This window comes from Physella acuta, unplaced genomic scaffold, assembly GCF_028476545.2.
Source record: "Physella acuta isolate Inbredline_101_S28 unplaced genomic scaffold, ASM2847654v3 ptg000605l, whole genome shotgun sequence".
NCBI classification, from domain to species: domain Eukaryota; kingdom Metazoa; phylum Mollusca; class Gastropoda; family Physidae; genus Physella; species Physella acuta.
The window spans coordinates 358,892-383,483 of NW_026732124.1; the positions used below are offsets into that span (position 1 = coordinate 358,892).

Genomic DNA, 24,592 nt, shown 5'->3' on the forward strand with positions numbered 1-24,592 from the left:
GTTCAAGATCTCTTTTTACCGATGATTTATTAGAGATGTTGTTTAAAAATGTAACGATTAATCAAAATTATTTTTGTAATTGAACCCCAGCAACGATCCTACTTTCGCGGGAGCTGACGTCTGAAAGAACTCGACAGACCTGTTTTGTGATCCAGTGCTATTGATCCTTGTCCCATTGTTGTTGTTTCCTTTGTTGTTTTAAAGGCGTGTATTCAGCCGAGAAAAGCCTCCCCGTGATTGGTGGATTATATTTCAGACACAAAAATAAATATTTCACCTCGCGGTTTTTTGTAGTATTGTATTGTTTGTGTTGGATGTATAAAATAAAACACGACGTTTTAAAAGAATCACTGCTGAATGCCAGTACATGGGATCAAGTATGTAGGTATTGTTTAATAAGGCTAAGGAAAATAAGGGTAGCAACTCATAGTTTAGTTAAGGGGGCTTTATCACTGAGATTAAGGGAGAGAAGCAGAAAATTAAAAAATAACACTTTAAAAATACACCTGAAAATATTTACTACATTTTGTTGGGGGGGGGGGGGGGGTACACAGCAATGCTAATACTGTTGTATTACGGTATAAAGCTTAGTAATTTTTTTCTATTAAAATAACGCTATTCCCATTATTTAATTCTTTTTTTCCCCCACGTTTTCTTTAACTTGCTTTCGTCTCTGTCTTTCCAATCAAATCTTGCGATCGAAATTTCTGGCACTTCCCAGTTAGCTAGCGCGCTGAAATTTTCAGGGAAGCTTTGTTTTGGATGACATTAGAATATTAAATTTATAGTAGTACCGGAGTGAGTTTAGGGAAATGAGGAGGGGGTATTTAGTGTCGTTTAGGGGCGTTATCTATCATGAGGGGGGTAGTTTATGAAGACATCAATTTCGACTTGTTCCTTTAGTACAGGGGTCTCCAAGCTTTTCAGCTCGAGGGCCGCATTAACTATCAAATATCAGTTTGGGGACCAGAGCTTCTTCCATGCATCTCTTTGGGGTGGTGGTATCCCCGTACCCCCCCCCCCCCCAACGAAATATAATTTATATAGAAATATATACACATTTTAAATGCACCCCCTACCCTGGAGAAAAAGTCTGAAAGAAACATTGTCGGGGGCCAACAACACACTCGAGGTCCAAGTATGTTCTCCTTGGGCAAACACAAAAACCCACCCGCCATTTTTTGAACTTGTCTCTAAGGAGGTCATTAGCTTGCTATTCAATGACCTCCATCTGCAGTTCATCTTGGCAACTGGTTACATTTGCTTCAATTGGGGTTTGAAACAGTCTCACTTCTGCCTTTGAATCCTAGTCAGAAAACCGCTACTGGAACTGCAGCTGGAGGTCTTGTTATCAGTTTTCACTATTGAGTCACAATGTTTTCATTCATGTATGCAACACCGAGGGCAATGGTATTAGCACCCAAAGCTACATTTTCAAATTGTTTTGAATTTTCTGGGCAAAGCTCCTCAGCCATTTCTAACAAAAAAAAATTTTTCCGTTAACAAAAAGATCTCCGCGGGCCGGACAAGAGGACCTCGCGGGTCGCATCCGGCCCGCGGGCCGTAGTTTGGAAACCCCTACTTTAGCAAATAGCTTAGTGCTAGTGCCATAGGTCCCCTGTTATTATCGGGCTGTTTGAAGACTTCATTCAATATGCCAGACCAGTGAGGAGGAGGTCTGTGTCGCATAAATTAGTAAATGGTAGTAAGCCACAGAGCGTGATGGGCTAAGGGAGGGAACTCTAGTTAATCAGATTTCGGTAGAACTTATCCCAGTAATAACAGAAGGCCTATTCGATACATCTAGTCTCATTAAAACAGAAATATTGATGGAAATGTTCTCGTAAAAATACTGTTAGTAATTTCTTTGGCAAAGCTGGTACCAAACGTTTTGCTTAGCATTTCAAAAAAATAGCAAATCCTTTATATTATATTATAAAGGCAAAAGATCAAGAAAGAGATCACGATGCATGTTCAACCTATGATCTTTTTATCTAATGCCCTAGGCTAAATCTCCATCATCATTCCTCTGTGGATAACATCGGGAGCGTAAGGACACAACTACTCCTCTACACCCGAGGCTCAATGGAGCCATAAAGTTGATGTATTGTATCAGATGGTGAAAAAAGTATAGTTCGTTAACTGGACGATATCCTGTTATCTTTTAGTTAACAGAACACCAGCAGAAAAAAAAAGTATCCATGTAATACCAATAGCATTTTTTATATTCAAATACCGTGTAAAACAACTGTGATACAGTGACTGTCTATAACGGACCAATAGGAAAAGGAAGAGAAGGTAATGTGTATGTATGTGTTAATCAATTTACAAATATTATTTGATTTGTTCCTGTTGTTATGTAAAATATTTAAACTACAATATGCAACAGCTTGCGTAAAATTTACAAATAGGTAAATGAAAAAAAAATGTTTTTTCTTCAATTTTTAATGCATGTTCAGGAATGAGGGCACATAAGAATGAGGTTACAAATAAATAAATTATGGCACACAATGATGAGAAACAATAATGAGAAGTTGAACAATGAGAGAAATACTGTGATGAAGCAGGGGAAGATTTATAATTTAATTAGTGGGAGAAGGGATATAAATAGAAGTTATAAAGGGCAATGATTAACAAAAATGGCATTGTCTCCCTTGTTCAAGTGTTGAAAGCCTTTAAAAAAATATTATTAATCAACCCAACCCAAGGTTTAATTAGAAACTTGTTTTGAATTTGTGATGGTAAAGTAGCCATCTTTTTCAAATATTCAAGGAGATACTAAACTAATACTTTCAACTTCTTTTATTTTAATAAACAAGAGATCGTATAGCTGTTAGCAATGGTAATAATACCATCATCAAATAGGCTGTTAGCAATGATATTCACATAGTACCATCATCAATTATGATGTTAGCAATGATATCTAACACAACAATACCATCATCAAATATGCTGTTAGCAATACTTCACACAACAATACCAACATCAAATATGCTGTTAGCAATGGTACTTCACACAACAATACCAACATCAAATAAGCTGTTAGCAATGGTACTTCACACGACAATACCATCATCAAATATGCTGCTAGCAATGGTACCTTACACAATACCATCATAATATAAGATGTTAGCAATGGTACTTCACACAACAATACCATCATCAAATATGCTGTTATCACTGACTCAGTAGCACTGTTACTGCCAGCAATGACACATCATATCATCATAATGTACAGGCTATCCTACACCCTGTACACATGTTACTGGATTCCCACCTTCACTGAATTACTCCACATTCACAAGCACTGTGTCCCACCATCAGAACTCCAGAAACCTGACATAGTCAATTAGTTTTCTGGGTAACGGCAATGTCTCCAACATGTATAGCTGGTCGCAGGTCGCCAGGTGTAACCTTATGACCTTCCTGCACTGGCATAGAAGACTAGACGGTTTAGTGGATACTAGATCTCTCTGTTCTACAAACTCCTCCACTTCTCTCACCAGTTCATGCTTACAAGGGTTTTTATTTTTCCACGCCAGTAAATCCTTCAAGAAAACAAACTGGATATTGCAATACTGAACAAACATGCGGACTAATTCTGCATACAATGAATTAAACTTTTTGTCTAAGCCTTCAGGTGTATGGTTTGTACATAGTGTTGATGCATTTCGCATTAATTCATAACGATGAGAAGTTTCTAGAGCAATACGCAGACCTGTCCATAAGTTAGGGAAATCTTTTTTCTTTGAGCGCGTGCAAAATTTATTATTGGCTTGTATGATTATCTCAACTACGGCAAAATGGCTGTACTGGACTTTGAGCAGGGATTTTTCAGTTCGGCTGTCTTCGCCGTGGAAGACTAAATTGTTCCTCATCACCATTAGACTGCAGGTCAAAGGTGAGAAGTTGTTCATGTCCACCCTGTGCAAGTCTTCCAGGTGTAGCCGCGGGAGAAGAAGAGACAGACACTGGACGCTGCCCTTCATACAGACCATATGCAGGGGCGTGTGCCAGTTGTCCTTGTTGGCTGTGGTTATCTGCCAGTCCAGGCAGTGATGTAACAACAGCTTCATCAGGTCAGGGTCGGCCAACTCTGACACCAACATCAGGGGTGATTTCCCTTTGTAGTTTTTCACATTCACATCGCAGTCCATGGAGAGAAGCAGACGGATAACCCTCAGAGCTGTCCCGTTTTCCAACAACTGGCGGTGTGACTTGAGTGACGTCAGCACTGTGTGGATCAGACGTCCGTGACTTGTCGGCAAGTTGGCACTGCATCCATTCTCAAGAAACAGCTCCAGGATGTCAAAGTACCCCAAGACACAAGCTCTTTCCACAACACTGTGAAGAAATTAAATTGGAATTATTAAATTGGTGTGATGCAGGCTATAAAAGACAGGGAAATGAAACAATAAATATTTTCAGTTTAGTAATACTTTGGTACCTACTAGCTATTGAGTTTGTAATGATTTAAAAATGTTTTGTTTCAAATCTGTTATTGACAAAAATAATAAATTTAAAATACAAGAAAAATTAAGATTTTCTTATTGCTCGGAGTGAAACCTGTGTAAACTTGTTTTGTAAAAATTCTTAGCCTGTTTTTGTATAGAGTAGCTAAACTGAACTAACCTTTGGTTTTCCATGATATATTCTCTCATATGTTTATTCAGGCCAGGTTGAAAATGACAGGGGTAAGTGAAACATGTCATGTTGGGGTCTTCTATTGCCTTTTGAAGTCCAGCTAAGTCATGAGACTCCACAAGAGCAGGAACTTTACAATTACAAGTCATGACTTCATTGCCTGCTTGAGGAAGCATAAAAAAAATGTTGGCATCTACATTTATAAACATTATTATCTAGCTGATCAGATAATTTTGTTTGGCTAAATTAAAAATAGTAAATGAAATAGATGATGTGATAGAATGCTTGACTGCTAACCCTATCTGAATAAAACAATCCCTTCAAATGCCAAGATTATATTAATCTATTTTGTCTGCCCTAGAAAGGGTACTTTACTTTCACATTACAAAGAGTAAGATTTTTTAAGCGACTCTAGATACCCATACTAGTTAACCATTCATCTTGTTCAATAACTACAACACTTGAAAAGTGTATGACCCATTTATAAAAATAAAATAAATATAAAAAAACATTTACAGAAACAATCATTTTTTTAAATGCACTGAAAATAAGAAAATAAAACTAATTTGCTTTCTTTCATAAAAGCTTTTGTCGCAAAATATGTAAAAGATCTCATGAGTGGCAAAATTAGTTTTATTTTCTTGTTTTACTACCCCTAATAGCCTTTAATAGATCAATTGGCTCTACGATTGTAAACATTCTTGTGATCCACAGCTCGCCAAAGTGTGAGGGTGATCACATCTAGCTAGTTATCTCCCCTTCCATTATTGAATAGTTTAGAAACCTTTTAATTAATTACCAATTCCTAATTAAACATCTAATTAAATTAATATATATATATAGACTTATATTGTCATAGAAGTGGAACATATCTGGAAGTTTGAATGAAATCGCTGCATTAGAAGTGGGTCAAAATTGAGTTACAAGATTTGCCACAAACACACAAACAAACAAACAAAAAGGTGTTGCAAACTGAATAAAAGCTTGTAAAAAAGAAAAGTAATGGTAAGTAGGCCTAGACTTACCTCCACAACTCTGTTCTTACAAATAACTGCTAGTACATGCAACTCTAAATCTTGATTTCATCTACATCAGTCATGATCATCCACTATTACAAGGAATTTGCAGTACCAACAATCTCATTTTTCAATGCACCTGGATAAAATTATATTATAATCACAAAACAATCTGTGCATAATCAGACTTCATACATTTCTTTTCACATAAATTTACTTCCAAGACAAGTTGGCTTTTAAATGAGTAAATCTACAGTATTTAATTTATGTCGCTATGTGACAGGAAAATTATCAGTGACCCATTATCTCATACATCTGCAAACTTGCCATCATTTCTATTTCACTAAATATTAAAATTATTAAAATGTTGTTCAAAATCTAAAAGAAGTTATCTGCCTTGTACCCTGAGGTCAGCTATAATATTAGTAATACCAGTGAGTATAGTGCACCCCTTTTCCAGTGTTTCTTCCAGATTTTTTTCTCCGGGGGGGGGGGGGGGGGGGGGCGGACACTGTTAAAAGTATTATTTTCTATATAAATTATATAAATTTCATTTCGTTCGGGGGGGGGGGGAGAATTTTTTTGAGGGGATGACCGCCCCCTCCCCCCACCCCACCCACCCCCCCTTCAAAGAGATGCCTGGAAGAAACTCTGCCCTTTTCTTATTGAATTGATGGGACACTACAGATGATTTTCTAATCATTTTCTGCCATTCCTATAGACTCTATTATTGGTCCTCTGCTGCTCTGTGTAATTTTGCTATTATCATAAGCATCCAAATTTTTATGTCCTCCATCCAATGACAGTCTTTGGCTTTCCCTTTTTTGCATTGTGCCCTGCATTATTGTTTAAATAGGTAGTTCGTGTGACATCTCAATAGTATCTCAGTTTTCGCAGACTTCTTAATCTTAAGTAACTAGCTATTGTAGGTAGTCTTCTTAATCGTCTTAATTAGTCTTTATATTGTTTATTAGTCTTTTTTTAATCACTTTTTTAGAATCTAGAAACTAGAATAGACTTTGAATTTCAGTTTATTATAGGCCTACATTTTAGGTCAGTGGTTCCCAACCTTTTTCGAGTGGCGACCCCCTTTTATAAAAAGAAAGTGACCCGCGACCCCCATAGAATTAAAAAGCCGAAATTAGTATGGAAATTAATAAGCACTAAAATAAGATTTTCTAGTAGACTTTCAATATGAACTACTCTTGATAACTGTTTTAATAGCATGAGTAAAATTGCATACTATTCACTAAACCTTCGTGGTTAAGTTTTTAATTTTTAAAAATTTTTGTTAACGCCAACCTATGTCATTATAATTATCTTAATTTTGTTTTTTAATCGAAGAATAGTGTTGAAAATATATTCTCGAAAAGTCAATCAATTTTACGTTTGGGTATGAATGGTAAATACTACACCAAAATTGTGTCTGCAGTTTTTCATCTTACTCCGAATCATTCTGCAAATCAAAGAATTCATCTTGTAATTCATCGGGAATGCTGACAACATCAAGGGAAGAAGAGAATGGGTAATGCGTAAATGCAGATTCTTCTTTTTTCAGCTCAGAGAAATAGCGATGCAATTCGTTTTCAAGAGATTCAAGATGCCAAGAAATCACTTCTTTCAAAATTTTAATTATCTCACCACCAGATTCATCTACCACACCGCAGAGTTTCTCAAATTTACAACATTTCCAAGATTTATTTTCTTTACCGGTTTCGCAGCTTTGATAAAAATGCCCCGAGATTATCATGGAAAGTTATAATATTCGTTCATTTTCCCTAAAGCTTCAGGTTAAGCTTATCTTGATGTTCGAACACATCTGCTAGGTATGATACTCTCTCAAACCACTCTATGTCGTTTTAAGTATACCAAGAAGTCTTGTTTCCTTTGCACTTCCAAGAACAATTTGATTTCAGATTTCAATTCAAAAACACAATTTACAACATTTCGTTTGACAGCCAGCGTACTGTAGTGTAGAAGAGCAGAACCTCGTGATCTATATTAATGTTTTTGCTCAGTTCTTTGAACGCTCCAGATTTTATATAATTTACGACTTATACTAGCAATGGACTCTTGGTGTCGATTGGTTAGGGCAGTGGTTAGGGAGCTAAACCTTTTCTGTTTTCTGAAAGGCCGATTTTGAGCTAAACATAGATGGCGCACCATCCGTACAAACCCACACAGCCGTTCTAACCCATTTTAATCATCCAGTTTCAAAAAAGGTATTTATTTTCTCCATGCTGCTATCTTCACAAAAGAGCAACTCTTCTTTGCTATCATCCGCATGAATATAGACACAGACCAGCAACTGCGAACACGAACTCACGTATGTTGATATATCAACTTGAAAAGCAAACAATGGTGAAAGCTTAATTTTAATAAAAATGTGTTATTTAACATTTACGTACATGCAGCGTTTGATGAGATTTTCTCCTATTGTTTTTTTTTTTTTTTTTTGCTTGGCATTTTCTATCGCGACTTCATTTGATGCTTGCACTAATGCTGGTGAAAACTTCCTGTTCGATCAAGTCTCTGGCGTTTGCAGCTAGCTTCTTACAGACGAAAGAACTCCATATATTTTTTGGTGTGCTCCGAATGACTCGTCTCAAATGACGTTTTAGTTTTAAAGATTTCATAGATTCGTGACTGAGAACAACTTTGTACAGTGCGCTTTGTTTCTTCTCTATTACATTTCCAGTGATGTTAATGAAGCCGAATTTTAAAAATTCTTCTAAATATTTATGTTTTGTTTCAAATTACTAAGGTTTAGTATAGCAGTTGGCGACCCCCCAGAAAGACCTTCGCGACCCCCAGGGGGGTCGCGACCCCCAGGTTGGGAACCCGTGTTTTAGGTTTATTGTATTATTTACTTCAAAGTGCCTACTCGGAAAAAGATTTTTCGCTCCAAGGTCTCCACCTAGTCAGCAAAAGATAGTTCTGCGCATGCGCAGTGACCTATGGCTATGGCTAGGGTTAGGGCTAAGATTAGGGTTAGGGCTAAGGTTAGAGATAGGGTTGGGGTTAAGGCTAGGGTTAGGGTTCTGCGGTTGTAAACACACGCATGCGCAGTACCATCGAAAACATCGCTGCGAAGGCAAGTCGTAGTTTCTCTCCATGGCGCATGCATGCGTATCTTTTTCCGGCTAGCATCTGCCTATTTTACTTGGGTGTGGGGAAATTGCGAGACGCGAAAAGCGAAATGGCAAGGCGGGAAAATGCGAGAAGATCATGCGAGACATACCTGCGGAATCAAGGGTAAATAGCGAGACACTTTTTGCGAAAAAAAGTTTTTTTTTTTCATGCTTATTTCATCTTTATTTATTTAAATTATTTTTTTTTGTTTTAAAATAAACTAGCATGTAGCCATACCCTTTAACACGAGTGTTCTATGTTGTTATTTTTTATCTAGATTTTATTATATATATATATATAAATATATATAGATAGATACTAAGAAGATAGATAGATCTATATCTAGATCTAGATCTATTATAAAATCCTAACATCGTTGCTGTGCTACTGTCATCGCCCGCTCTCGTTAGCGAGAGGAAAATCCCGTTTCAGTCGGCATTAATTTTAAAAATCTAGCCCGCTCATGTTTATACAAACGTGAGCTGTGTCATTGTGAATTGGTATAATTTTGTCAGCAGGAGAGATATTCTGCAACATGTATTCATGGATTGTTGTACTTGCAAAAAGTGTAAAAGTATAAACAATTCTTAAAAGTGTAATTTATTTTTTATTAAGTAATTTTAATTACAAACAAAATTTACAAACAAAATCTTCTGAAACAGTCCTGGCACTACTCAAACACACCTCGTGACACCATCTTTCACACATAGTACATCCAACCCACCAGTTCAATAGACTCCCATTTATACTGTGCTAACACAGAACACGAATATGAACATAATGAAAAAAAATGTGCGTCTGTAGATAATCTGAATAAAGTCCGCTATGGACAAAACTACCATTTAATAGCTAAAAGGGGTCATCCCTAAATGACGTTTTTTACCCCCCCCCCTCCCCTCCGTCACACATTTTCACAAAAATCCAGACCCCCCCTCCCACTAAAATGACGTCACACCTTAGTCTACAACCCCCCTCAAAATTGCAGTTGAATTTTTTTTTTAAAACATCGATATTTTCCCCAAATCTTGTCTAATTTCTGTATTTTAATCAATTCCTATTACAATTTATGAAAACAGTTTTCTAAAACGCGAAAAACGTCTAAAATTCTTTTTCTAACATTGCTTTTTAGCGCAATTTCCATTCTGGAGAATTGCGTTTATTAACCCGTCATTTCTGGATGGATGGATGGATGGATGAATGTATGGATGTGTGTCCGCAGCTTTAAGTCGTATCTCCTCCTCAACGAAGCAATATCGATGACTAGTTACAAAAACAATTATGTTAAGCAAGTTACGAGGATGAACATAGGCCATAAAAATTCCGGGTTTCTTTCATGGATTTCCCGGAAAAGCCAAAAAACCTCGAAAAAATGCAGTTTTTGGCCCATATCTCGGCAACCAGACCACTTAGCGACTTGAAACATGTACCAATCGATTCCTGCCATAATTTAGAACAATATTGCCGAAGAAAGTTTTCAAAAATATCCTTTCGTTTGGTCACAAAAAAATGTTTGAATTAATTAAAATTTGGACCGAATTATTAGGCATTTTATGCAACCACACCACACGCGTCATCACGTTCAATAGCTGCGCCATCACGTTCAATGGCTGCGACGTCACGTTCGGTAGCTGGGCACGGCGATCTTCAAAGACGGTTTCGGCGGCTTCGGCGTTCCACACAAAAGAAAGAAGTTGATCTATTGTCGGTGGTATTTCCGTCGGTTTCGAACAAGGTGGTATTCTAAGTCGACACAAAAGATGGGGGGGGGGGGGGGGGGGGGGGGAATTGACAAATCATCAGTATGTCTAGCGACGGAAAAATCGGAAGTTTTAACAATGTAAACGAAACGTCTTTGAAGTCTGGACCAAATACCACTGAAAATCGGGTGCGGTAAATTTTTCGCAGAAATCTTAGCATTTCAACACCACCCAGCTTAAGTATCGGGTTGTGGTAAAATGCGAGACAAAAAAGTCATGTGACCGACCGTTTTCGCGTCCTTCTCGCATTTTCCCGCCTCGCCATTTCGCTTTTCGCGTCTCGCAATTTCCCCACACCCATTTTACTTAGCCTACTTTCTTAGCTACTTATAGTATAGATCTAGAAATCTAGATTTAGTTATATAATAATCATTAGTATTAGAATTCAGATCTTCAAGTTAGATCTACTCTACACTCTACTCTTAAGTACCACAGACTAGTAGCCCTACATACAGAGACTACACTCTACAGTTACAGTTCATTACAGTAAAGGTAACAGTTCAGTACGCACTCGTTAGCCGCTAGATTATCTGATGATTGTGATTAGGCAGCAGATTAAGTTAAGACTTAAGAGTTTTTAAGTAAGATTATGGCTGATTATGCACTAATCTAGTACGTAGGGTAGGTACGTACATACTAGTACATAGATCTAGCTAGAGTTAGAGCAGCTAATCTAGAATGAATAATCAGCAGTAAGTCTAGCTTTAAGTTTAAAGATATTAATTTACCACAGAATGTAGAAAAACAAGATCTTCTAAGATGAAATCTAGACCTATCTAGATTCTAAATGTAGATCTTTATTTAGTATTATATTTGGCAAGAAGAAATCTATATTAATTATTATTTAACCGCTAGAACTAACTAAAGCAGGATTATTTGTTGGTTTCCGTCTTGGCTGATAAATTATTGAAAAAATTGCCAAATAATAAGATTCTAAAATCTAAATAATTACTGTTAGGCATACAAATATAAGACTTCCGTCAACATTTTCGTAATAAGTCTATCATTTCCTCAAAAAAATCCTTTGCGACGATGTGTTTCTTAGTGAGTTGCAACAATAGCAAGATGGGACAAACCCCATTTTGAATAAAATGTGTTTATCATTAATTATGATTTACATTTAAGCTATTGGGGGGAAAATGCCACATTTGACAATTGCATACAAACAAAACCCATAGGGTCATTACTGGGATAATAAATCAAATAGGCCTAAATTGAAATAACCAGTCAAAAATTTAATAAGCCATAATTGTACACACTCCAAAGAAAGGGGAGTAAAGTGTGATATCACACTTCAACCATTAAAAAGTTGCAATCAGCTGAATTATTTTTGTCAATTGTAATAAGAATTAATAAAAGTGGTTAATCTTGAGAAGGATTTTCTTGTGATAAACCTATCATGTATTCTGCTAATTTGACTTTGTTTGCAATTATTTTGATGTAATATCACATTATAGTGAAAGGGGGTAAAATTTTGCAAAAACGTTGATCCAGCATATTTTTAAAAATTTGTACTAACTTCTAGCTCCAAAATAAAATGTAATTGTGCTATGTAAATTTTTAGTTACATCCAGCAACAATTAAAATATTTTAGGACTGTTAATTGTGCTATCACTAAGTTTTCCTATAATAAAAAAAAAAGGGTTGCATCTTTTAGTTAGGAGGCAAGCCTTATCCAAGATTGTGAATAGTTACACAAATTTGTAAGCTGCTTGTTAGGTATGTTAGACCTAAAAAAAAAAAGTTTGTTTTTTTTTTACCAAACAATCATCAACTCTTGTCATTAGACTGGAAAAATAATTCTGTAGATTCTTCAATGTTTAGAATAAAGTCATTAGAATAAAGTGGGCTGTATTCCATTATGTATCATGTATTTTAAGTTAATGTTTTTGATCAAGCAAAAATGTGGATATCTATAGCTCTAACAAGAACAGGTACTTAATCAAGATAATAAAGAGTTGAAATTCAATTTCAAATACAACAACAAAAAAACAAAGAACAAACTATTGGTTTTCAACAAGGGATGAACTGAACTTTTTAATACTAAATGAATTTTACATATGGATGCATTTATATTCAAAATAGAAAGTCCACCAACCAAGTAGGCCTATATATAAAACAACAAAGTTTTGAGACATTTCACTAAAATAATATTTTTCTTATGTATTTGTCAGTTAGTTATAAGTAATACATAATATCTCAGACATTTCTCAGCTTATTCCTGAACAGATCTTTTTACACATGTAAAAATGTTAATCTCTTTATTATACAACTTCTTACAATTCAACCTTTGATAAATCACATTTTACATTTGCCTAAAATATGGATTAGACATTTGGATAAAACTCAATGTACAAAGCAAGTTTTACAGTAGATCTATTTCATCACTGCTGTAAGAGGACCTTTTATTAATTGTACCAGGTTCATCATCACTGAATCCTAAATCTGTTCCGCAACTAGATGGTGCAACAATGGTTGAGAGAGTATCATTGAAGTCTAAATCATGATGAACAAATGGCTTAGAAGATTTGTTTGAAGGAAACTCTGAGCCATCTATTAAAGTAGAATTAAACAGCTGAGGTGGCTGTTTTTTACAGTGATGGTCTTCTGCGTTGGTCAGTGAATTACAGGTGTGACAACGATGAGCAACTTTTCTTACTTTATTTGGCATTCTAAAGAAAGGCTTTGGTGGCACAATAGCTGGGGTATAAAATGATTTTTCTACTGGAGACGATGGCTTATTCAAGCATATTGGACTTACAGGTGATGATGGTTTGTTAGCTGATGGTTCATTACGTTGAAAGGTTAATTTGCTGTAGTTAGGTATTTTTACAGGTGAGGCTATATTAAAGTAGGGCCTTTCTACGGGAGTAGTGGGTCTAGCAAAGGATGAGTCAGACTGTATACATGTCTTATTTAAATGGGAAGTTGAGTTGCGTTGTAGTTTATTTCTTCTAGGCTTAAATCTTTTGACTATATCTTTAAAAGACAACTGAGCATCGTTGTTAGCAGCTGAGTTATCACTATCTATTCTAAATGGATTGTTGGGACAGAACTTTTCAATGTAAGAGACAGGAAACATTGGGAGAGATTGGTTGCTTTCAAGCTGGGTTGATGAGTGAACAATGGCTTTTTCTTTCAAAGCTTTGCAGTGACAATGATGTTCTATTCCAAAACTGTTTGGTTCTTGTTGGTGCACAAAAGGCTGATGACTATCTTGGCACTGATGGCTTGTTTGGGTTTCATTGTCTTTTACAATTTTGGTTTCTGGACTGGTCAAGTTTACACAGACATGAGGGGTCTGCAGGCATGGATGGACTTTAGATGGCGTCATCTGCAGAAAGGAACCGCTTCTTGGCGGTGTCCTTTGCCGATTACATGAACACAATTTGGATGTAGTGTTTTGAAGAAAGGAACAGAGCGAGTTCTGCAGACATAACTGATTTCTTGATGAATCAACCTTTGGTGGTGTCCCGTGAAAACATGAGTGGGATGTTGAAAGTGTATTTTGAAGAAATGAATGGGCTTTACTGGGAAACCCCAAAGATATGGAACTGTTCAATGTGCTTTGTGGAATTACATTTTGCAAAGTGTGAGAAAACACTTGCTGACTGAAGCTAAGATTGTGCCGCCTTCTTGCAAGCAGAAGCTGCTTTTGTACTTTTTTACGATCAAGTTTAACAGGCGATTTCAGCGCTGGCCAAGAATCATCCAACAAACTTTTGCTTAAGTCCACTGATGAGCACTGTTTTTCCTGGCAGGGTTTGAAAATGGAGGTTTGAAAATGTTCATCAAATTTACCATCACATTGTGAGGTGGGATAAACTGGCAAGTGGTTGTGCATTGAATATAATGAATGAGATAAATCTGTAAAGTAATCGCTTGTGGGCGAGTCAACAGCCTTACGTTTGAACTTTAAATTATCACTACCTCCACAAGTATTTTTTAAAGTGGTGTCCAAATTCCATTTATTTTTATCAAATCCACAATTATTTAATTGCCTCTCTAAGCAACACGGTACAGCCCTATTTGTCTGAACTTGGTAATTAGAATAAGTAGTGCCCGATAATTTGGATGGCTCTAAAGTCTGTGTCGATCTTGTGCTTGACAAAGATGGATTAGATGACTCTTGGCAAAAGGATGATAACCTTCTGCAACAACTTTTGTTGCAAGTGGCTTGGATCAATCTACAAACACATGGCTTGTTAACTCCAGCACTGCTGCCGAAATTAAAACTGGCAGCCTTAGTTAAGGGTAGATCCGTTTGCAGTTGACATGTAGGAGCACTACCACAACTAAAATTAGAATCAGTTGTTCGGCATCTTTCACTACATGAACAGGAATTTTTAACTCCATATCTGTTAACAAAATTGCTACTGGCAGCCATGGTGAAGGATGGATCATGGTGACAGCAAGAAGTATTAGTACTATTACTATACTTGCTATCAGCTGACTGACCAACTGTGCTACAAGAACATGGTTTTTTAACTCTGTTACCATAATTAAAACTTGCTGATGTGGTTGATGACCTATCTTTTGAAACTGAAGGAGATAAAAATGTGCAACTGCTAAGACGGCTATCAGCAGTCTGGCATGATATTGAATTAGTAAAAGATTCTTTACAGTTAGGACTGCTTTGCACATTAATACTGGAGGCTACAGAATTTTTTGGCTTTGATGCTAGGTATGTGTTGCTCGACGCCCGACAAGGTGACAAAGAAGCAGTGGTTCCTATGATTTTGTTCTCAGCATGCAAAATTTTGGTCCCAGCATTTATAACTTCCTTACTAGCTGGACTTTTGAATTCAGGCTGTTTAAATAACTGTTTCTTTGGTAGTGAAAGTTTAGATTTAGTGCCCAATGAACTAGGACTGCGATGCGATGTCAAAGGTGATGTGGGATGCTGTTTTTCTAGTCCTGGATTACCTTCACCATTTATTGCAACGGGGGTGATGCGTCGCCGAATCATAAAGTCATTATCACACTTGACAGGGTTCACATAATTTCTCAAGCGATCCTCTTGCTTTTCAACCACAAATGTTTGATGAAAATCAAATGAGTGGGTACTTTTATTCTGATTCTGTACGTGTGAAAAAGTTCTATTTAAAGAAGTGCCATTCTTTTGGGTAGGACTTGAAATAGAAACCAGTGTCACATCATCTAAGGAGGTGGTAACATTGAGACTGCTTGAAAAGGTTGAATTGGCATTAAAAGTTTCATGCTGCAAACCTTGTATGTCTAATCTAGCGATTCTTTTACTTAAGTTTTGTGGAGTAGAAGGATAACCATTATTCAATGTTTCTTTCAAGGAACTCTCCACATTTTCCACACATGAATCATCACTTGGTGTATGGAATGAATCACTACTGCAACTGCCTGTATCACTACTATCACTATCAAAACTGTTATCACTATAGTAGCTACTAGAACTCTTGGAACTTAATGTTTCTGCATCACTGTCATCATATGGTTCATATTTCTTCAAATGAGAAGCACATTCACCTGAGGAATTTTAATTTATATCTGTTAAGTTAAGGGCATGTGAAAGTAAGATCTAAAGGGGAGATAATTTAAAAAAAAAAAACAACATAATATCAATATTTTATCCAACTGTCATGGTTTGTGTAATAATGGTATAAGTGTGATTATTCATATTTATTAATTATCTTAGACTTAGCTTAGCAAATTAACATATTTGTTTTTGGTCTCTTGAAAATTTGAAAAGTCAATTTCTATCATGGATATTTTAACTTACGTGCAATAGCCATTGACACATTAAGATCTGTGACTGGTGCACTGCTTTTTACCTAAACAAAACATGATAAGAATAATAATATTACAAGTAATATAAATAACTTGGTTCTCATCTTCTCTTCATCTAAAATCAAAAGGGCACATAGTAAAATAAAGAAATGTGTAATGTACTACAGAGAGAGAGAGAAATAAATATTAGTTTTATAATAGCAGTAATAACATTAACAAAGAATCTAGAGTCAGAAAGTTAGGGACTTAATAACTGTAATTAGGTAGGAGAATGATACAAAGCAGTGAAGATAGAAAATTAATATATATTTTAATAATTTACCTCATTTTTTAGTTTATCTGAAAAACAAGAAAATGCAAGCAATCAAATTTGCCGATGTATAAAAACATTTATTTCGATGTAAAATCAAGCAATTGATTAAAATCTATATATATATAATTCTCTTCTGGCAGCCGTTAGAAAACAAGCTGCAAGCGCGCCTTTGCAGTCCCCTCTCTTCCTCTCTATCACTATCACTACCACCCCCACATGATCTGGTGAGCTGTGGTTCACTCTAAATGTTTACAAATCGTAGAGCCGGGTTTGTTGACGGCTATTATGGGCAGATAATTTAGTTTGAAACTATTTTAAACTTACAGGAGGTAACTAAGAGGAGGCTGCTTTCACGGGGGGGGGGGGGGGGGGTTTAGTGTTTTAAAACAAATATTTTCAGTGGCAGCATTGGTACTGTCGAATTCACAAATTATGAATTACTGAAAAGTAGAAAATATAACAACTAAATAACGGTGTATGATACGCAGCGGGTCGGCTCGTTTTAATTACTTCAAGAAAAGATTACCATAGATATCTATGAATGTATCTGAAATTGCACATTACTTTTAAAACATATATAATACAGAAATCAAATTTTTTACATACCTCTTTGTTTTGTGCTTTTAAGTTTTGAAAATCCAAAAGGAACATGGTGTTGTTTTTTCAGGTAACCTAAAAAAAAACATTAAAATTTTAATTTTCCGATTCATTGTTTATCGACCAAAGTCCTTAGACTTAGATCTATATGATATGTGTACTGTAACTATGGACATGTAATATATTTATTCTAATTATATTGCCATTCTAGGCCTAACCATAAAAAATGTGAATGCTAAAGAAAACAATTAACCTACCATTGTCCTTAACTATTGTCATTGTGGACAAATCAAGGAGATCATCATCTTCAAAAGGCTTGTCGTACTAAATAAAAAACATTTTAAAGACATAATTATTAATTAATAACACAGACTGCTAGCTAGCAGCTATAATTTAACATCTACCCCACTATGTATGCCTAACTGTTCTTATTTAGGATTTAAATTAACGAAGTGACTACTCAGAAGATTTTTCTCCCCAACATCTCCACTTAGTCGGCAAAAGATAGCTCTGCCCATGCGCAGTGACCTATGGCTAGGGTTGAATGAGGGTTAGGGATAGGATTAGGGTTAGGGCTAGGGTTAGGGATAGGATTAGGGTTGGTGTTAGGGTTCTACGGTTGTAAACACACGCATGCACAGTACCATTGAAAAACCATTGAAAAACCATTGAAAACATCGCCGCGATGGCAATCGTAGTTTCTCTCCATTGCGCATACGTATCTTGTTCCGGCTAGCATCTGCCTTAAATTAATCTTGGTATAGTTCTGTCTTTAGCTAGTTCAGCTAGCAATTAAGGCCAATGCTAGTCGGAAAAAGATATGCATGCGCAAAGGAGAGAAACTACGACTTTGTCGCGATGTTTTCGATGATACTGCGCATGCTTGTGTTTACAAACCCTATCCCTTCCCTTACCCTAACCCAAGCCCTAACCCTAGCTCAGCTATTAAGGTCACTGCGCATGCGCAGAACTATCTTTTGCCGACCAAATGGAGACGCTGGGGCAAAAAATCTTTTTCCGAGTATTCACTTCAAGTAATTAATGCAGACAAGCCAATTATATTTTATCAAATTATTTGCATCCCTTTTTGAGTTTTTGACAGTGTCACTAGATCTAATAATAATGAATATTGATAACTGAATATAGATCTAGATCTATTCTAATATCATTCTACTTTAGCCCATGGCCCAGACCACTGGTAATGCTGCCAATGCCAGCATCTAGAATCTAGATCTATCTCTCAGTACAGATAGATTCTCTAGAACTGAAGAACTAGCCCCACAAAATCCACCAACTTTACTTTTCAGTTTAATAGTAAAGTTAGGTAGATCTAGACTCTAGATCTATGAACAAATTGTTAAATATCACTATTTAATTTAACAACTTTAACAACGTTGGTTACTAAAACGAGTCGCAAAACCCTGCCCTATGCAAATTTTCGTCTAGAAAAATCTAAATTTTTAATTTTACATCGGAGCATTTCAAAGACAAGAGACGCTTTAGGAAGTTTATGTACACGTAAATTTAGATATATTTAATAATGAAACATGCAAATTGTTAGTAAATACACATTAAGTTTACTTTTTCAAAAATAGCATCAATGTTTGATCTAAATCGCCTCGAACTTGACTCAGCACCCACTAGAAAGGTTTTGAAATCAATAGAATTTAAGTTACCCGCCATGTTTGAGATGGGCTGGGCTACTTTTTCAACCCGGGATGATTTGATATGACTGCTAGGGACTACATTATACTTCTTCGGCGACGGGAATAATAGATTAAGCCCGTTCTGTCGAAATAGACAATGCTGAAACTTAAAATTGCTCGAATTTATCGGAATTAGTTTATTTTAGCCTCTGAAAAACTACTGTTTTTTTAAAGTAAAATAAGTGCTAATAGATTTTTCTAATGTTATAAACAATACGAATATGTTTGTGATTTTAAAAAATCCAGAGAAGACTAACAGACTATAAAAAAAAGAAAATACCATACACGATGTTATAATAGTTAGATCTTTATGTTATGCCCTGAGGGTCTTCCATTAAAAAAAAGTCACGCATTTTTTTATGGCCAATATGACCCATCACGCACAGTGTTTCCTTTGGGCATATCTCCCAAACGAAAAAATAATTTATAATGAAAATATATACCTTTACCAGTGTCCGCCTCCCAAAAAAATCCCCCTCACCCGGGCGGAAAAAGTCTGAAAGAAACAATGATCACGCAACATCACAATAACTAAAATAAGTTCACCTAAATCTAATTCCGGCATTCAAAAGCAGTTTTTGTTGCACGAATTCTCATTTTCTTTTTCTGGAATGTTAATTACGCTTAGTTACTATTAACTAAACGTATTGATCAATTTAATTACAATTACCAAAGTATACACCGCTGGTAATTTCAATTGTAAAATTTCATTTTTTTTAAAAACGGCGATGTTACAGTTTTTAACACTTTCCTTTCATCACAGTTAGCCACAAAAGTCCTGAATTCCCTACCCACCTCCTCGGATATTGACGCCAGTCATTTATGAACGACCCCTTAATAATGGCTAATAGTAAAAGAAAAAGCGTTAGCCAAAAAATATATTAAAATTATTTCTTAAGCCATAAACGCTTTAACTATTACAATCTTTATCATCTGTTCACTTTCGTGCCCAAAGACAGATGAAGTAGAGTTCCTCTTTTTAGATATGTAAGGGGGTGGAGTTGGTAACACTGTATACCCAGCCGCCTTTGTTTCTTAACGTTAGTCAGGCACCCATTAGAGCTGGATGGACTCAAAAGCGTCCTACACTCGAGCCCATATTTTTATTTCACTTTTCGTTTTCTTATTTAGATGTTGTAAAAAGATAAAAAAAATAAAATTAAAAGTCGAAAGGTTTGCTTGCATATTTTTGTTATTTATGATGAAAAGGGAAAGCTCCCAAGATTTAGCTTTAGCTATACAGTTATGCCTTAAGAAAATAACATTTTATATAAAATATAAAAATTACTACTACACTTTACAAAACAAAAACAATCTGTAACTTTTTTCCATAAACAACATTTTTCCGGGGGGGGGGGGGGCGGATACTGTTACAAGTATAAAAGTATATGTTTTCTATATAAATTCCATTTCACATTGGGGGGGGGGACATTGGATCTCAAACTTAAAAATAGTCGCATTTGAGGTTTTTCAGACAAATGATCTTCGAAGGGGGGGGGGGCTGAGCCCCTTGAAGAACCTCTACCGTACCCTCGAACGAAATAGAATTTATATTGAATATATATACTTTTATCAGTATCCGCTCCCCGGAAAATTTAGTCCGCCCCCCCCCCTCCCCCGAAAATTCCGTGCCCCTCCATCTCATCGGGGAGAATCGATGACGTCATTTTATTGTGTGCACTTTTATATATATATATATATATATATATATATATATATATATATATATATATATATATATATATATATATATATATATATATATATATGTTGTGAAAAGTTGACGCTTTTATGGGCTTCGTTGCTGTATTACAACGTAAACCTGGCTACGCCCCTGTGACGGAGTAACACCCCCCCTCCCTCCCCTGTAGCCGCGCCTTCACGACTAGGTCAATGGAAGTCAGAGGTTGGCCACTTGGGGTGTATTGGAGAACACCCTACTTTTGCGCGGACCTATTCAGCGATGAATGAAGTAGGCCGATGAATGAAGGTACGTGATGCCCAAGTTTATTCAGGGGGTGGGTATTTTTTTTTTAATGAGGATTGTTCAGTCAATTATTTCTAGCATTGACTTGAGATATGAAAAAAAAACAACATGTAGGTTTTATCACGACTTGCAAGCAACGGGGTGTCGTTTCATAATTTATGACGTAGCATTAGGGTTGTTCTATACTTTAAAATAACTTAGGGTCGCCCATAAATGACGTCATAGAACAATGGGGAAAAATGTTATGACGACGTGATACGCCTGTGCGTGGGAGTGGGGGGGGGGGGAGGGGAGGGGGAGGAAAAGGTGACGTAGCATTTTTTAAATAAGTCTACTAAGCTAACCACACATTTTTACCACATGCTCAGGTGGTGAGTTGTTATTATAAATTAGGTAGAAGTTTGGGGGAGGGGGGAATCATGATTCGTGAACGACCCCATCCCAACCTTTTTTAAGAAACTGTTTGAAGTTTGTAAACGCTAGCTGTGAATGTGATTTGCCGTGTGATAAATATAAATGTGGGGGGGGGGGGGGGGGGGGGTAAGCACGCCAGTCAATTAGAGCGAAAAAAAAAGTTTAATATAACCGTAGTGCGGTAATTACCCTGTGGGAAAATCTCACGTAGGCTACGAGAGAGAAACAGAAATACTCTTCAACAGAAGGGGGGTGGGCTGGGAATGCTACTTGTTCAGGATTAGTGATTTTTTTTTTATTGGAATTTGGTGTTTGTTTACATCAGGTGCAGCGATGTGAGAACATTGCCGCCTGCCGTGTACTTCTGGTATTTACCGCAAATATGACGTTGTGTTCGTGGTATTTTCCATTTCCGGTTGTGTATATAAATATGCCTATATTTGGTATTTATTTATTTCATGACTGATTGAGTATCCGCATTGCCGGAATTGACAAAAGAGACAAAGTGTGAGAATGTTTTTTGTTTTCGTCATTAAAAGGTAAATAATGGGGTGAGGGGGGGGGGGGGGTTGTCCTTAAATGACGCCAAACACTTATGAAAAGTGGTTTAGCACTTTTGTGACGGTGTACTAAGTGGTAGCCTATATTGACATATGAAAAGTAAAATAATGTGTAATGGATAAAACGAGACAAAACGTAAATTTTGTTATAATTTCGTTTTGTTTTTAAAGATAGGGTGAAACTTTGACGTTATATTTGGGGTCTTGTTTTTTTGTGTTACAATAGGGATGGGGGTCAATGTTTTAAATCGACTTAGACAAAGAGTTTCTTCCAGGCATCTCTTTGGGTAGCCCCCTCCCCCCCCCCCCCCCCTCAAGAAAGTCTATTGCTACCCCTTCCCCCCCCCCCCCCCCCCCCCCCCCGAACGAAATGATATTATTCAGAAAATATATATACTTTTAACAGTGTCCGCCCTCCCGGAGATTTTAGTCCGCCCCCCCCCCCCCCCAAAAGATGTCAAGTCCCCCCCCCCCCCCCCCCCCGCCCCCGGAGAAAAGGAGAAAAAAGTCTGGACGAAACACTGCTTAGACAGCGATGGATATGTTATGGGTGGAACAGAAAAGGTTAAATAGACTATCAGTCGTCATCTAACAATTAGACTTGAGGGAGTTGGTTCAACAACTCACCGGCACAACAAATCTATTTTAAAGTAAGATGTAGACGAGAGATCAAGCGAAAAGATATCAGGTGAACTTTGAAAATATATCTTGATTTTTTTTTCACAAGGTGGTTATAATTTAGAAAGGCAGAAAGTCAGGAAGACAAAAGCAGTGTTTCATTCGGGCACCCCCCCCCCCTTCCCCTCCCTTCTTATGACAAAAGAGAAAAAAATATTAAATGTAATCATTCCTAGAATTGTCAACGACTATACTATCCTTTTCCCGGAAGTCTCAAAGGTCCCTACCCCCTGATATGTAACCATTCTTATAGTTGTCCACCATCTTCCCTTTCTAGAAAGTTTCACACGTCCCCTCCCCAATGTACACCCAGTTAAAATGCCCCCCCCCCCCCCTACTATTGGAGTGAAATTTCTAGAAGAAAAAAACCCTTGAATAAGAACAGTTTGTAGCTAAACGATCCAAACTGCGGCGTCGACTTAGTTAGGGTCCAGCACCCAAGTAAAAGTCCGGTCCTGATTATATCGTGTTGTACTTGTATGACTCAATTTTACGTCATTGTAAGGTAGTGGAGCGTAAAATAATTTACAACTCGAAGTTTCGAGTTCGGTTCTAGGACTCGGGTCCTTCCCGGGAGTCCACCACAAAAAAAAATGTTAAGTTCCGTTTTCGAACCTGAATGTCCATGGGGTGAGTGAAGTAGAGTTCACCTGATTCTGTGACATTGACATATGAAGAGATAGTGTGGTTAGCATTATGCACAGCCGCCTTTACTTTCCATAAAGTAAGTAAGGTACAGAGTTTCTTCCAGGCATCTCTTCGGGGGGGGGGGGTTGAGCCCTCTCCAGAAGAAAGTCTACCACCCCCCTCCCCCTTTCCCCCGAACGAAAATATATACTTTTAATAGTGCCCCCCTCCCCCGGAGAAAATGTCTGGAAGAGACACTGGTTAGGTATCCGTTTTCGCTGGGTGGACTCAGGACGTTCTACTGACTTGAACCCGGATTCGAACTCGAGGCATTCCAGTTAATCATTCTAGCACTCTATTGATAGGCCTCGCCGTTCCATACTTGACTTTAAAACAGTTCTGAAAATACAACCCCTCATGGCCGAAGATCTGACAATCGGATAAGGTCTATTTCATCTGCCCGTATGGTCGGTTATAATGATACTTTCCTCAGTTTTATTAAATGCTCTACAGCTAGGCCACACCGTCCCTTTATTAAACCTTATGTAACTTTTTGTCTTTAATTTGAATCGTGACTTCTGATCTGTGTCTACTTTATTTGTTACGTCAACATCTCACTTAAGAAACAAATTGAATTTGTTATCAGCTTCCCGTTGATTAAAATTACATCTTCAGTTAACAATGCCGTTCGTTTAACCTTTTAAATGTTAAATTACTACCTGGTTTTAAATGAATAAAGCCTAACTTAGTGCAAGGAAGGTGTTTGTCATCTCCAGAGAATGTCACACATAAAAATGAAGACGTTGTCTCTTGTTATATCATGAGTAGTATATTAGGTCACTTTTGGGTATCATTTTTGGCGGAGGAGCGGAGGGTGAGGAACAATGACATATAGTAAAATACTCGGGAGGAGCGGAGGGTGAAGGGCGCAAAGAGATATAGCAAAATACTCCCAGCCTGGCGCATCGGGAGGGTAAGGGGTGGGTGAGCAGGATGCGCAGAGGGCGCAAAGACATATAGTAAAATACTACGCCAACTGGGGTTGGCGGAGGAGTGAAGGGTGGGTCACCTTTTGGTGACCTTGTGACGTAATCTTTGACCTTGTGACGTAATTAGTGACCTTGTGACGTCATCATTGAACTAGTTACGTAATGTTAATGCGTTTTAATGAGTTTTAAATGAGTTTTTTAAATTTTAATTAATTTTTTATTGACTAGTTACGTAATTTGATTATTTGTTTACTTTTTTAATTGTTTAATTTGTTGTTTACTTGTTGTTTAATTTAATTACTTTGTTTATACTGTGTAATTTTTATTAACGAGTTACGTAATTTGATTATTTGTTTACTTTTTAATTAATTTTTTATTGAGTAGTTACGTAATTGGATTTTAATTTTTT

The 24,592-nt window shown here is 36.8% G+C and overlaps 2 protein-coding genes across 4 annotated transcripts; both read right to left on the reverse strand.

The window, feature by feature from the left end:
• Positions 1 to 2,429: 2,429 nt before the first annotated feature.
• LOC131947750 (ankyrin repeat and protein kinase domain-containing protein 1) lies at positions 2,430 to 11,430 on the reverse strand. 3 transcript variants are annotated; one of them, XM_059309040.1, is made up of 4 exons: positions 11,412 to 11,430; positions 5,670 to 5,799; positions 4,633 to 4,807; positions 2,430 to 4,344 (listed from the first exon to the last, which is right to left on the reverse strand). In XM_059309040.1, exons 3-4 carry the CDS (start codon positions 4,791 to 4,793, stop codon positions 3,321 to 3,323), a joined length of 1,185 nt encoding a protein of 394 aa, XP_059165023.1. In that variant the 5' UTR covers positions 4,794 to 4,807; positions 5,670 to 5,799; positions 11,412 to 11,430; the 3' UTR covers positions 2,430 to 3,320. The 3 variants fall into 3 exon arrangements, with proteins under 3 accessions (XP_059165023.1, XP_059165024.1, XP_059165022.1); XM_059309041.1 differs by lacking the exon at positions 11,412 to 11,430 and adding an exon at positions 11,278 to 11,389 and having other exon boundaries at positions 4,633 to 4,804; XM_059309039.1 differs by lacking the exon at positions 11,412 to 11,430 and adding an exon at positions 11,278 to 11,389.
• Positions 11,431 to 12,620: 1,190 nt separating this feature from the next.
• Positions 12,621 to 18,915, reverse strand: LOC131947730 (uncharacterized). The gene is made up of 6 exons (XM_059309014.1): positions 18,804 to 18,915; positions 17,480 to 17,546; positions 17,232 to 17,297; positions 16,635 to 16,651; positions 16,305 to 16,356; positions 12,621 to 16,051 (listed from the first exon to the last, which is right to left on the reverse strand). Exons 1-6 carry the CDS (start codon positions 18,903 to 18,905, stop codon positions 12,915 to 12,917), a joined length of 3,441 nt encoding a protein of 1,146 aa, XP_059164997.1. The 5' UTR covers positions 18,906 to 18,915; the 3' UTR covers positions 12,621 to 12,914.
• Positions 18,916 to 24,592: the final 5,677 nt, after the last annotated feature.